Genomic DNA, 14,147 nt, shown 5'->3' on the forward strand with positions numbered 1-14,147 from the left:
ATAAATTTAGTTATAAATAAATTGGGCAAAAATTGAAAAATAAAAAATTAATATTAGAAAAATAATAAAAATTTGAATACTTTTCGATAGTAAAAAAATACAACTATTTTTAATACAAAAAAGATATATTCTAGAGAGGAACGACTCTTTTTATCACCTTTGGAAACTTAAACATTACTGAAACGTATTTAATACAAAATAGTTAAAAAAAACATTTTTTTTTCTTATTTTCATTTTAATCACAACTCGTATTTTTCACGAAGTCTGTCAATTTCTTGCTCTGATTTATCCTCAAATTTTTTACAGTGCTCGAGTAACTCTCTCAAAACTGAAAAAAAAAGAATTCTTTGATTTTTATCTGTATATTTTGAAAAATAAGAATTAAGTAAGAAATAAATAAATATTAATTGTTAGGAAATTAATTTCAATTTTATGGAAATAAAAAATTTTAATAGAAAACATTACCTTCTTTAGTTTTTCTTTCAATAAACATAATAAGGGATCTGAACCTCTTAATATTGCTCAATTCATCCAAATACTCGAAAATGATGAAAATATTTAACTCAGTTGAAGTAAATTTATCTCTTATTATCGTAATAATTTCTTCGAGAACACTCGACTCCATTGAGTCTTTGAATAATGTCGGTATCGTGTTCGGTCGAATTTGCTGCAAATTATCTTTGTTAATCAAGTTCTTTAATGGGAAGAAATTTATTTTTTTCTTCCCGAGAGTGATTTTTCGAAAATACTTTTTTTTGTATTTAATATATATATGTTACAATTCAAAATTTTTTCATTAAAATATCAAAAGTTTAGGAATAAAACAAGTTTTATTTTCATACATTTTTTAATTAAATTTAAATATATATAAAATATTTAAATTAAAAAACGTATTCAATATATATTTAACTATAATTAGATATCTTTCATTAAAATATCAAAATATTAAAAATATAATAGATATTTTATTTTTATATATTTTTTAATCTTTTAATATTAGAAACATGTTCTGAATAAATTCTCTTAAAGTTTTTAAACAAAATTTTTTTTCGGCTAAAATAACTAAAAATTTCTATTCAGAAAAAATAATTAATTAAATTTGGAATTAATTTAATATACTTTTTTTAATACGAATTAAAAGAAGTAAAAAAATGTATAAGGGGTTGTCATATATATGTAAAAGCCCAAATGGGGTATACATGAAGAACAATAAAAAAAAAAAAAAAGAAGTAAAAAAATGTCCTTCATTTGAACGTTCGAAACTTTAGGAACATTAAATAAAAGAATTATAAAAAAAAGTTAAACATATATTTTTTGATAAAGATTAAAATTAAAATATATTTTGAATGTATTTAACTCACTTTTAGATAAAAAGCTCTGAATTCCGGGGATTTATTTCTCTTCCATTCGGTGAAAAATTGAACAGCTGTTTTTGGAGGTGGCGGAAAATTTTTGTTTCTTACATTTTCTATTAGTAGAGTCTTTGGTTTATTTATCACATCATTCTCGGCATTATTTGTTTTAGTAAAATCGTTAATTTGTTCGATTTCAATTTTAATTTTTTCTTTTTTTGTTTTCCTGGGACTCTTTTCTAAATTAGTGACGACATTAATTTCTTCAATTTTACTTTCTTCTTTTTTTGTTTTCTTGGGACTCTTTTCTAAATTAGTGACGACATTAATTTCTTCAATTTTACTTTCTTCTTTTTTTGTTTTCTTGGGACTCTTTTCTAAATTAGTGACGACATTAATTTCTTCAATTTTACTTTCTTCTTTTTTTGTTTTCTTGGAACTCTTTTCTAAATTAGTGACGACATTAATTTCTTCAATTTTACTTTCTTCTTTTTTTGTTTTCTTGGGACTCTTTTCTAAATTAGTGACGACATTAATTTCTTCAATTTTACTTTCTTCTTTTTTTGTTTTCTTGGGACTCTTTTCTAAATTAGTGACGACATTAATTTCTTCAATTTTACTTTCTTCTTTTTTGGTTTTCTTGGGACTCTTTTCTAAATTAGTGACGACATTAATTTCTTTAATTTTAGTATTCTTTTTCTCTTTGCTGGCGATATTTTTAATATCGTCACATTTAGTTTCATTGTCATATTTTGGTAAAATATCTTCTCCAAAATGAACTTTTTTAATAACTATTTTCTTCATTGGTTCCTGTAAAAAAAAGGATTAAAACCCATTAATTTGAATTTAAAGATTATTAATAATCAAAATTAATAAATAAATAAAAATAAAGTAATAAATAAAAATGTTAATAAACAAATGAAAATAGTATGTATTAAAAAGCAAAAAAGAAATATTAATAATGAAAATATAAAATTAACCTTTGATCGTTGATGAGGAGGCAATTCGATAGGTTCAACAATACTGTAATTTTCCTCCAATTTCGGTAACCAATCGGGTAAATTTTTCACAATTGGTTGTTGTTCAAGAATTTCGATACTTAATTTATCGGATTTTGTATTTTTCAATTTTTCACCTTCGTCTTTTTCGTTGTTCGTTTCATCGGAAATTTCCGTTATTTTTAATTTAGTTGATTTTTGTGTTTTCAAATTTTGCGTCGATTGCTTATTGACTTTTGATTCTTTCGTTAATTTCGATGATGATTTACACATTTTTTCGCCAATTTTCTTCTCAATTGGTGTATCGTCAAATACTTCGGAAATCTTGAGTGGCTGGGATTGTGAAATATAATAATTATTTTGCGAAGGAAAGAAATTTAGATTATTAAAAATTTTCTATTCAATGCAAAAGAAAGAAATTTACAGAAGCAAATAAATGTAAAGTATAATTAAATAAAAATAGAAGTTAGAAAAACAAATATTTTCCTCTTACTTGATATTTTTCCAGTTTTTTATTAACATTTTTAAGCATTGCCATTGCTTCTTTATTGGACGGCTCCAAATTTAATACTCGTTCGATATCCTTTTTAGCTGCATCGTAATCTTCTAATTCGATTCGAGCCAAAGCTCGTCTATGATAAGCTTTCACGTAATTGTCATCTATTTGTAAAGCTGCTGTACAATCTGCTTCGGCCGAATAGAAACTGTAATTTTCAATTTTAGTTATTAATTTCTTTTTAATATTAAATTTATTAATAATTATTTAATTAATTACTTAATCTTGAATTTATTCAAGATCATATTATTAATTACTTAATCTTAATCTTTTTACATAACTTCAAAAAATCGAAAACAAGAATTCATTGAATTTAAATTAAAATTAAATTTGAATGAAACAATTTTAAACTTTTTTTTTAAAAAATCTTTGAAAAATTAAGAATTTTAAATTCAGACATACTTTGATTGTTTTAAGTAACACAAGGCACGATTGGCATAGAATATTTCATCAAAAGGATAGATTTTGATTGCTTCATTGTAACTATTAATAGCCAAATCATATTGTTTCTTTTGGAAGAAATTATTGCCCTGAACTTTGAATTTTACAGCTTCAGAGTGCTTTTTCCCTGCGCTCTCAATTATATTTTCAGTCTCTTCGTCACTATTACTTTCTTCGTCCATTTTCCTGCAGGCTGCATCCTTTAAAAGAAAATATTAATTTACGTCTCAAATATTTATCTCGGTGGAATTTAATAAAATGTAAAAACATTTTATTTAAAAAAAACAAAATTAAACTAAAGTGTTTAGAAATGTTTTTTAGAAACATTTGTTACTCAATATTTTATTACTTTAAAGAAGTTATTTAATAATTAAGGGCATTTGAACCTTGATGACGTTTCAGTTTGTGCAAAGCATGTGTGACGTCATCAAGTTTCAAATGCCCTTAAGAAAGAAAAATATTTTTAAAAAAGCATACCGCATCAAATTGATTCCAGGAATCGTAATCAAATGATTTAATGCGTTCAGGAACTGATGCTTTACTTGTACTTGGAATCGGAGGTGAAGTTTCAATTATTTTCTTCTTCTTGTTATTTCTAATAGGAGGCAGATCTCTGATCTGCAAAAAAAGTAATTTTTAATAACATAATTTATCGATATTTACGATTTTCAAACAATATTTTTGAGACTATTTAACATTTTTAATTATTTACGTCTTTAAGTTCTCGTAGTTCTTCTTTTTTATTAAACATAATTATAAAAAAATCAATATTTTTTTAAAATTAAAAAAAAACTAAGGTCGTTCATACTAAATAAATAAATAAAAAAGTGTTCTAGAAAAGAAGATAAATTGAAATAAACACGTGTTGGAGATGGATTCAAAACAATAAAATTACCTTCTCACTATTAGAATTTAATAATTCCTCCTCTTTACGCTTCATTTCTTTTTCCCAATTTTTTAAATCCAATAATTCTTTTTGTAAATCTTCAGAATTATCGCGAACTTGTTTTTGTAATAAAAATGATGTTTTTTCTTGATTCATTATTTATTTTATTTGCGCACTTCTAATTCGACTTTTATAGGTTATGTTACACTATTTTTGTGTGGTATTTTCCGATCGAAATATAACAGAATTATTTCATATTTATTGTGACACTAAATAAACGGTTTATGAACACTTTATAGAATTATTATTTATCTAATTATTATTGTAAAACAATCACTGAAATGCTGAAATATAATATTTTTAATACGAAAACGTCGTGAAATATAAGCAAAAATTTCTGTTCGTTTGATCATTAAAAGCCGGTAGCAACCTGATCAACCAATGAACGTTAGGGATTTGTAAACAAGTCGTTTCATTGGTTAGAGGGATATTTGAAAATTTACCCGCGAACATGAAAATGCTGTTGGTCAACCTGAACCGGGAAAATTTAAATATAAGCAAATTTTGGTGTTCATTTGATACAATTAATTATTATTTATTGTAATATTGTTGAAAACGGAAAGTAAATGGAAATTAGAAAATTGAAGTCAATTTGAAAAGACGAAAGGAATTTTAAATAAATTTAAAAAAATGAAAATTCTAATAGAAAAAAATGTTATTAAATGAAAATTCGTAAAAAAAAATTGTTAAATGCTGGAATTTCCCAAGTGAATATACTTTGAAATGGGAATTCCCCAAATAAAAAATCCTACCTATTTAATAGGAATTCTAATTTTAATTATTCTAAATAAAAAATTGTTTTAAAAAATATTTTAGCAGAAACATTAGCGTAATAAAAATTCTTTTTCCATGAGAATTGTCCGAATAATTGTTATTTAGAAATTTAGCATAAGAATTCTGTTAGATGGGAATTCCCAGAAAATAAATATTCTTTAAAATGGGAATTCTATTTAATAAAATTATTCTATAAAATATTTTACACTTATATAAAAAATTTTTTAAACGAAAAATAATAAAAAAAATTTGAGTGGGAATTCCCCCATAAAAATTCTATTTAACAGGAATAGGGAATTTCTTCACAAAAAAACTCTTGAGTAAGAATTCCTCTATAAAAAACTGAATAGGAATTCCCCGTAAAGAATTTGTTTAATATAAATAGGGAATTCCCCGTGAAAACTCTTGAGGTCTTGAGTGAAAATTCCCCTATAAAAATCCTATTTAATAAAAATAGGGGAATTCCCCAACAAAAAACTTTTGAATGGGAATTTTCTCACAAAAATCCTATTTATGGGAATTCTTTAAATAAAAAAATTACTTTTAAAAGGAATTCCCAAAATAAAAAATTCTATTTAATCGGAATTTTGTTAAACAAAATTAATGTAAAGGCAAAATTGTTCAAAAAATGCAGAAATTTATTTTTTACTTAATTTTTTCAATATAAATAAATAAAATTTATTTAATAAATTATAATAAATACAGTTAAAAATTACATTGATTAAAAATTAAACAAAAGAAAAATTTTAATGCTTGAATTCCTGAAAATAAAAAATCCTATTTAATTGGAATTCTGTTAAATAAAATTATTCTAAAGAAAAATTGGTGAAAAAAATACTTTATGCTAAATAAAAATTCATGAAAAAAACAGAAAATTATTTTTTAAATGATTTTTTTAACAAATAAATAAAATTCACTTATTTAATTATAATAAATAAAGTTAAAAATTCAATTTAATAAAAATTCAACAAAAGAAAAATTTAAATGGTGGAATTCTGCAAAATAAAAAATCCTATGTATAGGAATTCTGTTAAAAAAAATTATTCCAAAGAAAAATTGGTGAAAAAAAATACTTTATGATAAATAAAAATTCATAAAAAAACTGTTAAGTGAGAATTTTCCTATAATAATTATTACTTATAACTTTCGCATAATAATTTAGTCAAATGGGTATTCCCCGATAAAAATTATTTAAAAATCAAACTCGGTTTAATTAAATCACTGTTAAAGAGAAATACATAAAATAAAATTTAGTTAAATAAAAAATCTATTTAATTAAAATTTAGTTAAATAAGAATTCTTTGAAATAAAAATTCTATTTAATTAACAATTTAGTGAAATAAAAATTCTATTCAATTAAAATTCAGTTAAATAAAAATTCTATTTATTAAAAATTCAGTGAAATAAAATTCTATTTAATTAAAATTTAGTGAAATAAAAATTCGATTTAATAAAAATTCTGTGAAATAAAAATTCTATTTAATAAAAATCCACTAAAGAGGAAATCCCGCAAAAAAATTTAAATAAATTTGACTTAAAAAAATTAAGTGAAAAAAATTCTTTAAAAATGATAATTCTCTGTAAATAAAAATTTTGGGCCTAAAATTTCCTTTTGATTCTAATTCGACTTGATAAAAATTCGATAAATTGGATTTTTTAGACTCTAATGAATCGAATAGGAAATTTTTCACTTTTACTTATCGATTTTTTAATTAATTCTCATTAAATAAAGAAAATAGAGTGATAAGTTGTCAGATATAAATTTTCAAAGTCAGGTAATGCTCGTGAGCTTGACATTCAACCCCTTTAAAGATTTTTGGGAAGTTTGCCATCGAATCAAGATCGTTTCTGTTCCAATGTTAATATTCAAGCTGAGTGCATACTTGTCGAGCAGTTCGTCGCCGATGAGCGACTTGCGCGCACCTGTCGAATTTGCATTTTTTATTATAACACATTCACATAGACACAAGTGGCTCAAATTAATATTCTCATTTTTATTTTTTTTTCATTTTCTTTTAGTAGCAATTCAATATTTTCTTTTCAATTCTTTATCTCTCCAATTTTCTGAAAAAAAGTGCATTTTTCTTTAGTTGTCAAACAAATTTTTTTTGTCCTCCAAATTTTTTGAAATTTAGAAAAAAAGAAATAAATTTCAATTTTATTCAGTATTTTTTTTTAAATTATACGAATAAATTCTTCGGTTTTTATATTTTTGAAATTGAAATATTTTTACCTCATAGAAAAATACAATTTTTTGTTTTTTTAAACAAAAAAATAGTTTTATAAATAAAATTTGCATTACCGGAAATTTATCGAAAGTTTTGTGACGAAATGTTATTGCAAATTTTTCCTTGCTTGGCAAGGACAATTTTTTATTGTTTCTTAATAAATTTTTAAATTTTTGGTTTTAAAGAAATGCATCTGAATATTGTGAAATCGAAGATTTGATGAAAATTATGTGATTCGCTGGCTGCGAAATGTTGGAAGGTAAACAAATATTATTTATTGCTTTAGGAAATAAGTGTCATTTGTATAGTTTTTCATTTTATTGTATAAATAAAAAAAATATATTTAATAAAAAATATTTAGTAATATTGTTAATTTGCTATAGAAAATTTTGTAATATAATGTTTAACACAAACTGCAATATACAAAATAGTAAAAATACAAAATATTAATAACATTTGTTATTAATATTAACAACAAATATTGTTAATAATATTAATTAATTAATTTATTTATTTATTGTTTGATTTTCTCTTTTGTTTATTTGTTTAATTTTAAGAAATTAAAAAATGTTAAATTAACTAAAATAAATTTATTTAAGTATTTGTTTATTAGTTTATTAATTTATTGATTTATTTCCTGTTTTTCTAATTTGTTCAATTCAATAAATTACAAAATGTAAAATTAATTGAAATAAACCAATTTATTTATACCTACATTCATTAATTTATTAATTTAATTTTTTATTTGTTTATTTCCTTTTTTGCTTATTTGTTTAATTCAAAAAAATATAAAATGTAAAATTAATGAAAATAAACTTATTTATTTATTAATTTTTTTTTTAAATGGCTCACTTTCTTTTTTGCTTATTTGTTTAATTTAATAAATTAAAAAGTAAAATTAGGCTAGGTATTAAAATTTATTTATTTATTCGTCAATTTTCTTATTTGCTTATTATATTTATTTATTTTATTTATTTATCTATTTTTTACTTCCTTATTTTTTAATGTATTTATTTATCAATTTAAAAAATAAACAAGCTGACAATAAAATTATTTTTTTTTTTATTTTTCTGTTCTATTGCAAATAATAATATTGTAATATAAAAAATAAAAGTTGAAACAAATTTTTTTTTTCTTATCACCACTAAAATGAGTTCAATGAAATTTTGTAATCTTTAAATAAGTATTTTTAATATTTGTACATATAATATATTCATGCTTATAATTTATAATTTAACCTAAATGTCTGGTACTTATTTACTTTATTTTATTTCCATTAATCAATATTTAATTTAATATTTAATTAAATTTTTGAAACATATATTTTTTGGAAAAAATTACAGTGCAATTTATATTTTTTTGACCTAAATTATTATCTTCACTGATATAAATAAAAATTATTTAAAACTAATTTTTATAATAATTACAACTAAATCGAAAAATTTCTTTAGTAACTTTAGAAAATTCTTTTATTTATTTATGTATTTAATTGAACAATATTTATTTATTTTTGTTTATTTATTCAGCAATTTAAATTTAGTAAAATAACTTAATATTAAAAAATACATATAATAATAAATAATAACTGCTTTTTTTTGGTAAATTTATTTATTTTTTTTTAATTTATTATTTTAATTATAATAGTTAGTTATTTAGTTTATATATTTTATTATTTAGTTATTTGTTAGTAATTTTTAACTAATTCACATTTAGAGAGTAATAATACTAATTATTAATAATTAATTAATAATAAATAATTTTATTTAAATAATGTCATTTTTTAATATTTATTAATGGCATTTGAACCATTATGACGTCATAGGTTCTGCAAAGCATGTGTTTTAAGGCTGTGACGTCATCATGGTTCAAATGCCCTTAACTAGTAAACATAATAAAAATGAATGAAAAAAATATATAAAAAAGAAATATTCATATTAATTATTATATCAATAATTATCAATATAATTGTTTTGGTATTTTATTTATTGCCCCATTAATCGAATTAAAGTGAATGCCAATTAGAGAGAAGCGAAGTAATTTATGTAATAATAGGATTGACTGCGATATCATAATCTGCATGAAGATTAAACAATCACAAAGAGAAACAATTTTCTGAATTACATATTTAATTCCTAAATGGAAAAACTCAACGAAAAATACAGAAATTTCTGCAAAAATTTGTATTATTGTTTAATTTGAATAAAAACCTCGTGAAATGGTGTCGTGTGTATATAATTATCGATTGTATTGATTTTTTTAACAAGTATAATAAATTTCCATTTTTGTTTAGTGCCAGAAGGACCTTCATATAGTATATATACTCGCACCGAATAGAACTAGATTAATGTACTCTCTTTTGCGAAAGAAAAAAAAAGAAAAAAAAATCAGAACTGACATATATATATGTATATAAAAGTCATTCATGGTTATACCAGAGGACTGTTCATTAAAATTATTACATAATAAATATTAAGTCAATTTCAATCGGATCAAGGAAAATGTTTTTAGTTCAATCTTTTAATAACTCATTCATTTTTTAAATTATCATTATAATAATAGAAATATGAATCATTTTCGGTGTAATTATATTTTAGGTGGTAATATTAAAAAAAGAAAATAATAATTTCAAAGTTTATTTTTAATAGGTAATAATTGTATTCAAAGTATTTTTTTGGTATTGAATTTAAATTAATTTTAAATAAATAAATAATAATTGCTAATTTTATTAAATTAAATATTTTATTATTTATTTTAGTAACTATTTTAGCTATTTTTAGTTATTTTTGCTATTTTAGCCATTTTAGTTGATTTAGTTATTTTAGTTATTATAGTTAGTTATTTGAAGTTTTTAGTACGTTAGTTTACTAATTAGTTTAATATTTTAGTTATTTTACTTTTTTAGTATTAAATATAATTTAGTTTTAATTTACATAAATAATAATTTTAGTAAATAAATTTTTTGAGTTACTCACTTTAGTTGCTTTTCTAGTTGTCTCAGTTGCTATTTTAGTTGCTATTTTTAGTTATTAGTTTTAGTTTACGTTTTTCGTTACTTTCATTAATTATTTTCTTCATGGTTACTTTTTTTAATTACTTTTTTAAGTTATTTTTTTTGTTTAAGCTTTTTTGGTAACCTTTTTAGTTACTTATTTTAATTGCTATTTTTAGTCGTTTCCATCAGTCATTTTCTCGAAACCAATTTCCGTAACCGTTTTTAGTTATTAGTTTTAGTTATTTTTTTCGTTACTTTTCTTAATTATTTTGTTCTTAGTTACTTTTTTTAATTACTTTTTTAAGATATTTTTTTGGTTACTTGTTTAAGTACATATTTTAGTTACTTATTTTAGTTGCTTCTTTAGTTGTCTTTTAGTTTTTTTAGTTGCTTTTTAGATTTTAGTTGCTATTTTTAGTTATTAGTTTTAGTTACTTTCTTTAATTATTTTTTTTCGTTTTTTCTTTTTAATTACTTTTTTAATTACTCTCTGATTACTTTTTTTAGTTAATTTTTTAATTAATTCTTTTAGTTTCTTTTTAGTTACAATTTTTAGTTACTCTTTTATTTATACTTTTTTTAGTTACTTTTTTAGTTACTTGATTAGCTTGGAAAATATTGATTTACAATAAAAATAAAAAATTTCCAATGTAATTTTGTTATAAATAAAATTTTTCTCCAATTCTTTAATTATGTAAAATTTATTAAATTTTATCGTTTCACTAAAAAGCGTTTTGATATATAGAACTGTTGAAAAAAATTATTAACACATTTTTTAGCAATCAACACAAAATTTCAAGTGCGCTTATGCTTATACCGGAAATGCAAAATTCACTTACACTCAAGTTTGCAAATATTTATCAAAAATCATTCAAACGCTTTTGAATTTGTTTATTTATTCACGTGGTAATCCATATTGAACTATTTTCAAAATTGATAAATGTAGAATTTTCAAAAAAAAAAAAATTATCTGAAATTTATCAACACAATTATTAATTTTAAATAATAGCCAAAAGTTAATTAAATTACAATTAAAATTAAATTAAAAAATAAAAATTTGTTAAGTTTATTTATTAAGTTAGTATTAAATGGCCTTACAAAAAAATTTTTAGTGGTAAAAAAAATAATAAATAATAAAAATTAAAAGAATAAATATAGTTTATTTAAACTTAAGAAATAAACATAAATTAAATCAATAAATTCAATTTCCATCGGAAAATTTAAATACTTATTAATGGAAAGTTAAGTTAAAGAAATTTATTTTTAAGAGTACCTATTTGTTTATATTTTTTTAATAAAAATGTACTTTGATGGGGTAATATTTTACAGAATTGCGTAACTCGCATATATCGGTCAATAAACTTCGTGATCTCAATATTTTCGAATCGAATATTTTTAGGTATATAAAAAATTATTTTAATTTAAATATTCATTTTATTTACTTTCTTTTTCTAATTTGTAAATTATGTTAATAAACATTAATATTATTTATTAATATTCTTCAATATTCTTATTAACATTATTTAATATTCTTATTGATATTATTCAATATTATTAATTTATTATTAACATTATTCTCGTAAATAATTACAAATTTCTTATAATTTTCATTATTATTTTATTTATTTAGGAAAATTGTTTACATTATTAATTTTTTTGGTTTTTTGTATTTTTTTTATCTGTTTATTTATTTATTCACTTGTCTTATTGCAAATCGAAAATAAAATAGGAGTTTCGCATGTTGTATCAAAATTTACAAAAACAAAATAAATAATTTAAATAATATATTACTGGCATTATTAATATTATTTTATATTAAATTGAACAATAAAATGAATAAATAAAATATAATTGGAAAAAAATGAAATAAAATTTATTGTTAAATAATATTGCTGGCATTATTAATATTATTTTATTTAATTAAATAATGAAATACATAAAAAAAAATAAAAAATGTCAAAAAAATAAAATTTGCCAACTAAAAAACTAAAAATAAAAATCTAAAAAAAAGTGAACTGACAAAGTTAGAAACTTTCCAATATGTCCATTTTTAGAATAAGATTTCTGCATCTGGACCAGTTTTAATGTATATATATATTCAGAAAAGTGGTCAGAGATAATCATGTGACGCGTCCGTTACCCTCGTGAGAATTTTGCAATGTCTAGGCTCCTTGTAATCGACCAATTCGGAGGCTTAAGTTATGCACTTAAAATATATTTAACTTTGAAGGTTCGCGATAGTTTATTTTACCTGACCAAAATTATCATTGTCGTATCTATTTCTTTTTTTTTATTTTATTTTTTTATTTATTACTGCGCACAGCTGTTATTTACTACAATGTCACACTAACGAGCTTCTTCACACTTTCTTTCTTTCTTTCCTTCTTTTTTTTAACCAAGATTATAAATTAAGATTTTCTTTTTGAAAAGAAATAATAATAATAAAAAAAAGTGCACCTAATTGATCAAAGTCAATCAGGCACCTGGTGAGAAAGAGATTGCAGAGGATGTGAAAATTCCTCTGCAATCTCTGGTGCTTTATATTTCTCTTCAAAAGGAAATTTTTCTATTGAAAAAAAAAAATTTGCCAACGTAAAATTAGAATTTTTTTTCATTTAGAAAATTTAAAATTAAAAAAAAGGTGAATTTCAAAAAAACAATTAGAAAATAGAATTTTTTTCCGAATTACTTTATGGATTTAATTTTTAATTATGCAATTAATTATAATCATATTTTTTATATTTATTTATTTGGTTACACTGGAAAAACCAGAATGAAGCTTAATCTTATTTTAAAATAAATAGGAATATTAATTAAATGAATAAAAAATAATTTTTTTTTTGTAGGAAACTTTTTCATAAAAAATGTAGCATTTTTACTATATTTATTTTTTTATATAATTTAATTTGTAATTATAATTAACATGATTGTATTCTACAAGTAAATAATTAATTAAAGAAATAAATTTTACGAAATACTAAAAATACAATTAAAATTTGACACTCTAAAAATAGAATTAAAAATTCCTGGTTGTAAATATTTAAATATATATTTTTTGAAATAAAAATTATAAATTTTTTTTATTGGGCACAACTTAAAAAATTCCAAAGAATATTAAATTGATTAAAATTCAATTAAATTATTTATTTAAATTTAACTTTGAAGGTTCGCGATAGTTTATTTATTATTATTTACTTCTCTTGTTATTTATTATTATAGTAATAATAATTAATTAATTTTTTCCTTTTCATATAATTTTAAATTGCTTTATTTAAATGAAAAATTTGTTGTTAAAATTGATTATCAAGGAAAAATACGTAAAAACAAAATTGTTAAATAGTAATTTTTTTAAAAACATTTTATCGTTTAAAATTCCTTTTGTTTTTTAAACAAATTATCAATTTATATATTTGCATTAGAGCGTGACTAAGAATTTCTATTTTATTCTATTTTTATCATTTTCGTTTACTTATTTTTTAAAAGACTTCATTTTATTTTTCTCTATCTCTGTGTTGTTAAAAAACAATTTATTTTTAATGTTTAAAAAAATTGAAATCAGGAGAAAAATTTTAATATTTTAAAATTATTAAAAAAAAGCAAAAGATAGATTTTTTAATCCTAGTATAAAGTTTATTTTGGCAGAAAATTTGATTGATCCGTAAGCTAAATTTATTACTCCTTTCTCAATGCTTTTTTACATGTGATCATAAATTTATTATACAAAACTATAATTACTCTCTTTTTTTATTTTTTGTTACAAATAAGTTGTCATATTCAAATTAATAATACAGAATATTATTAATTTATTTTTTGTTCATTAAATTAATAATAAAAATAGTTTATTATATTATTATTACTAT

General features: G+C 20.7%; 2 protein-coding genes across 3 annotated transcripts in view; one reads left to right on the plus strand and one right to left on the minus strand.

Moving 5' to 3' along the window:
• Positions 1-106: 106 nt before the first annotated feature.
• Positions 107-4,661, minus strand: LOC122504641 (RNA polymerase II-associated protein 3-like). Its single transcript, XM_043615831.1, has 8 exons — positions 4,243-4,661; positions 3,825-3,965; positions 3,309-3,547; positions 2,844-3,054; positions 2,333-2,683; positions 1,362-2,162; positions 466-667; positions 107-328 (listed from the first exon to the last, which is right to left on the minus strand). Exons 1-8 carry the CDS (start codon positions 4,387-4,389, stop codon positions 240-242), a joined length of 2,181 nt encoding a protein of 726 aa, XP_043471766.1. The 5' UTR covers positions 4,390-4,661; the 3' UTR covers positions 107-239.
• Positions 4,662-6,977: 2,316 nt separating this feature from the next.
• Positions 6,978-14,147, plus strand: part of LOC122504643 (bestrophin-4-like) — a 20,105-nt gene continuing 12,935 nt past the window's right edge. Inside the window, exons 1-2 of one of the 2 annotated variants that reach the window (XM_043615835.1) lie at positions 6,978-7,036; positions 7,481-7,554. The gene's annotated coding sequence lies outside the window, so the exon portion shown is untranslated. Of the gene's footprint in view, positions 7,037-7,343; positions 7,555-14,147 lie in introns of those variants that run through there. The other variant, XM_043615833.1, reaches the window with a different exon arrangement.

The sequence above is a fragment of the Leptopilina heterotoma genome, unplaced genomic scaffold, assembly GCF_015476425.1.
Source record: "Leptopilina heterotoma isolate Lh14 unplaced genomic scaffold, ASM1547642v1 Lhet_31, whole genome shotgun sequence".
NCBI lineage: Eukaryota > Metazoa > Arthropoda > Insecta > Hymenoptera > Figitidae > Leptopilina > Leptopilina heterotoma.

What these genes read in the sequence shown, in the direction of transcription:
- LOC122504641 (XM_043615831.1), bottom strand. Translation starts at nt 4,389, where the DNA reads ATGAATCAAGAAAAAACATCATTTTTATTACAAAAACAAGTTCGCGAT. An exon ending in TGTTACTTAAAACAATCAAA is followed by an intron (nt 3,055 to 3,308) that starts GTATGTCTGAAT and finishes TGAAAATTACAG; the next exon opens with TTTCTATTCGGCCGAAGCAG. An exon ending in AAAAACTGGAAAAATATCAA is followed by an intron (nt 2,684 to 2,843) that starts GTAAGAGGAAAA and finishes TCACAATCCCAG; the next exon opens with CCACTCAAGATTTCCGAAGT.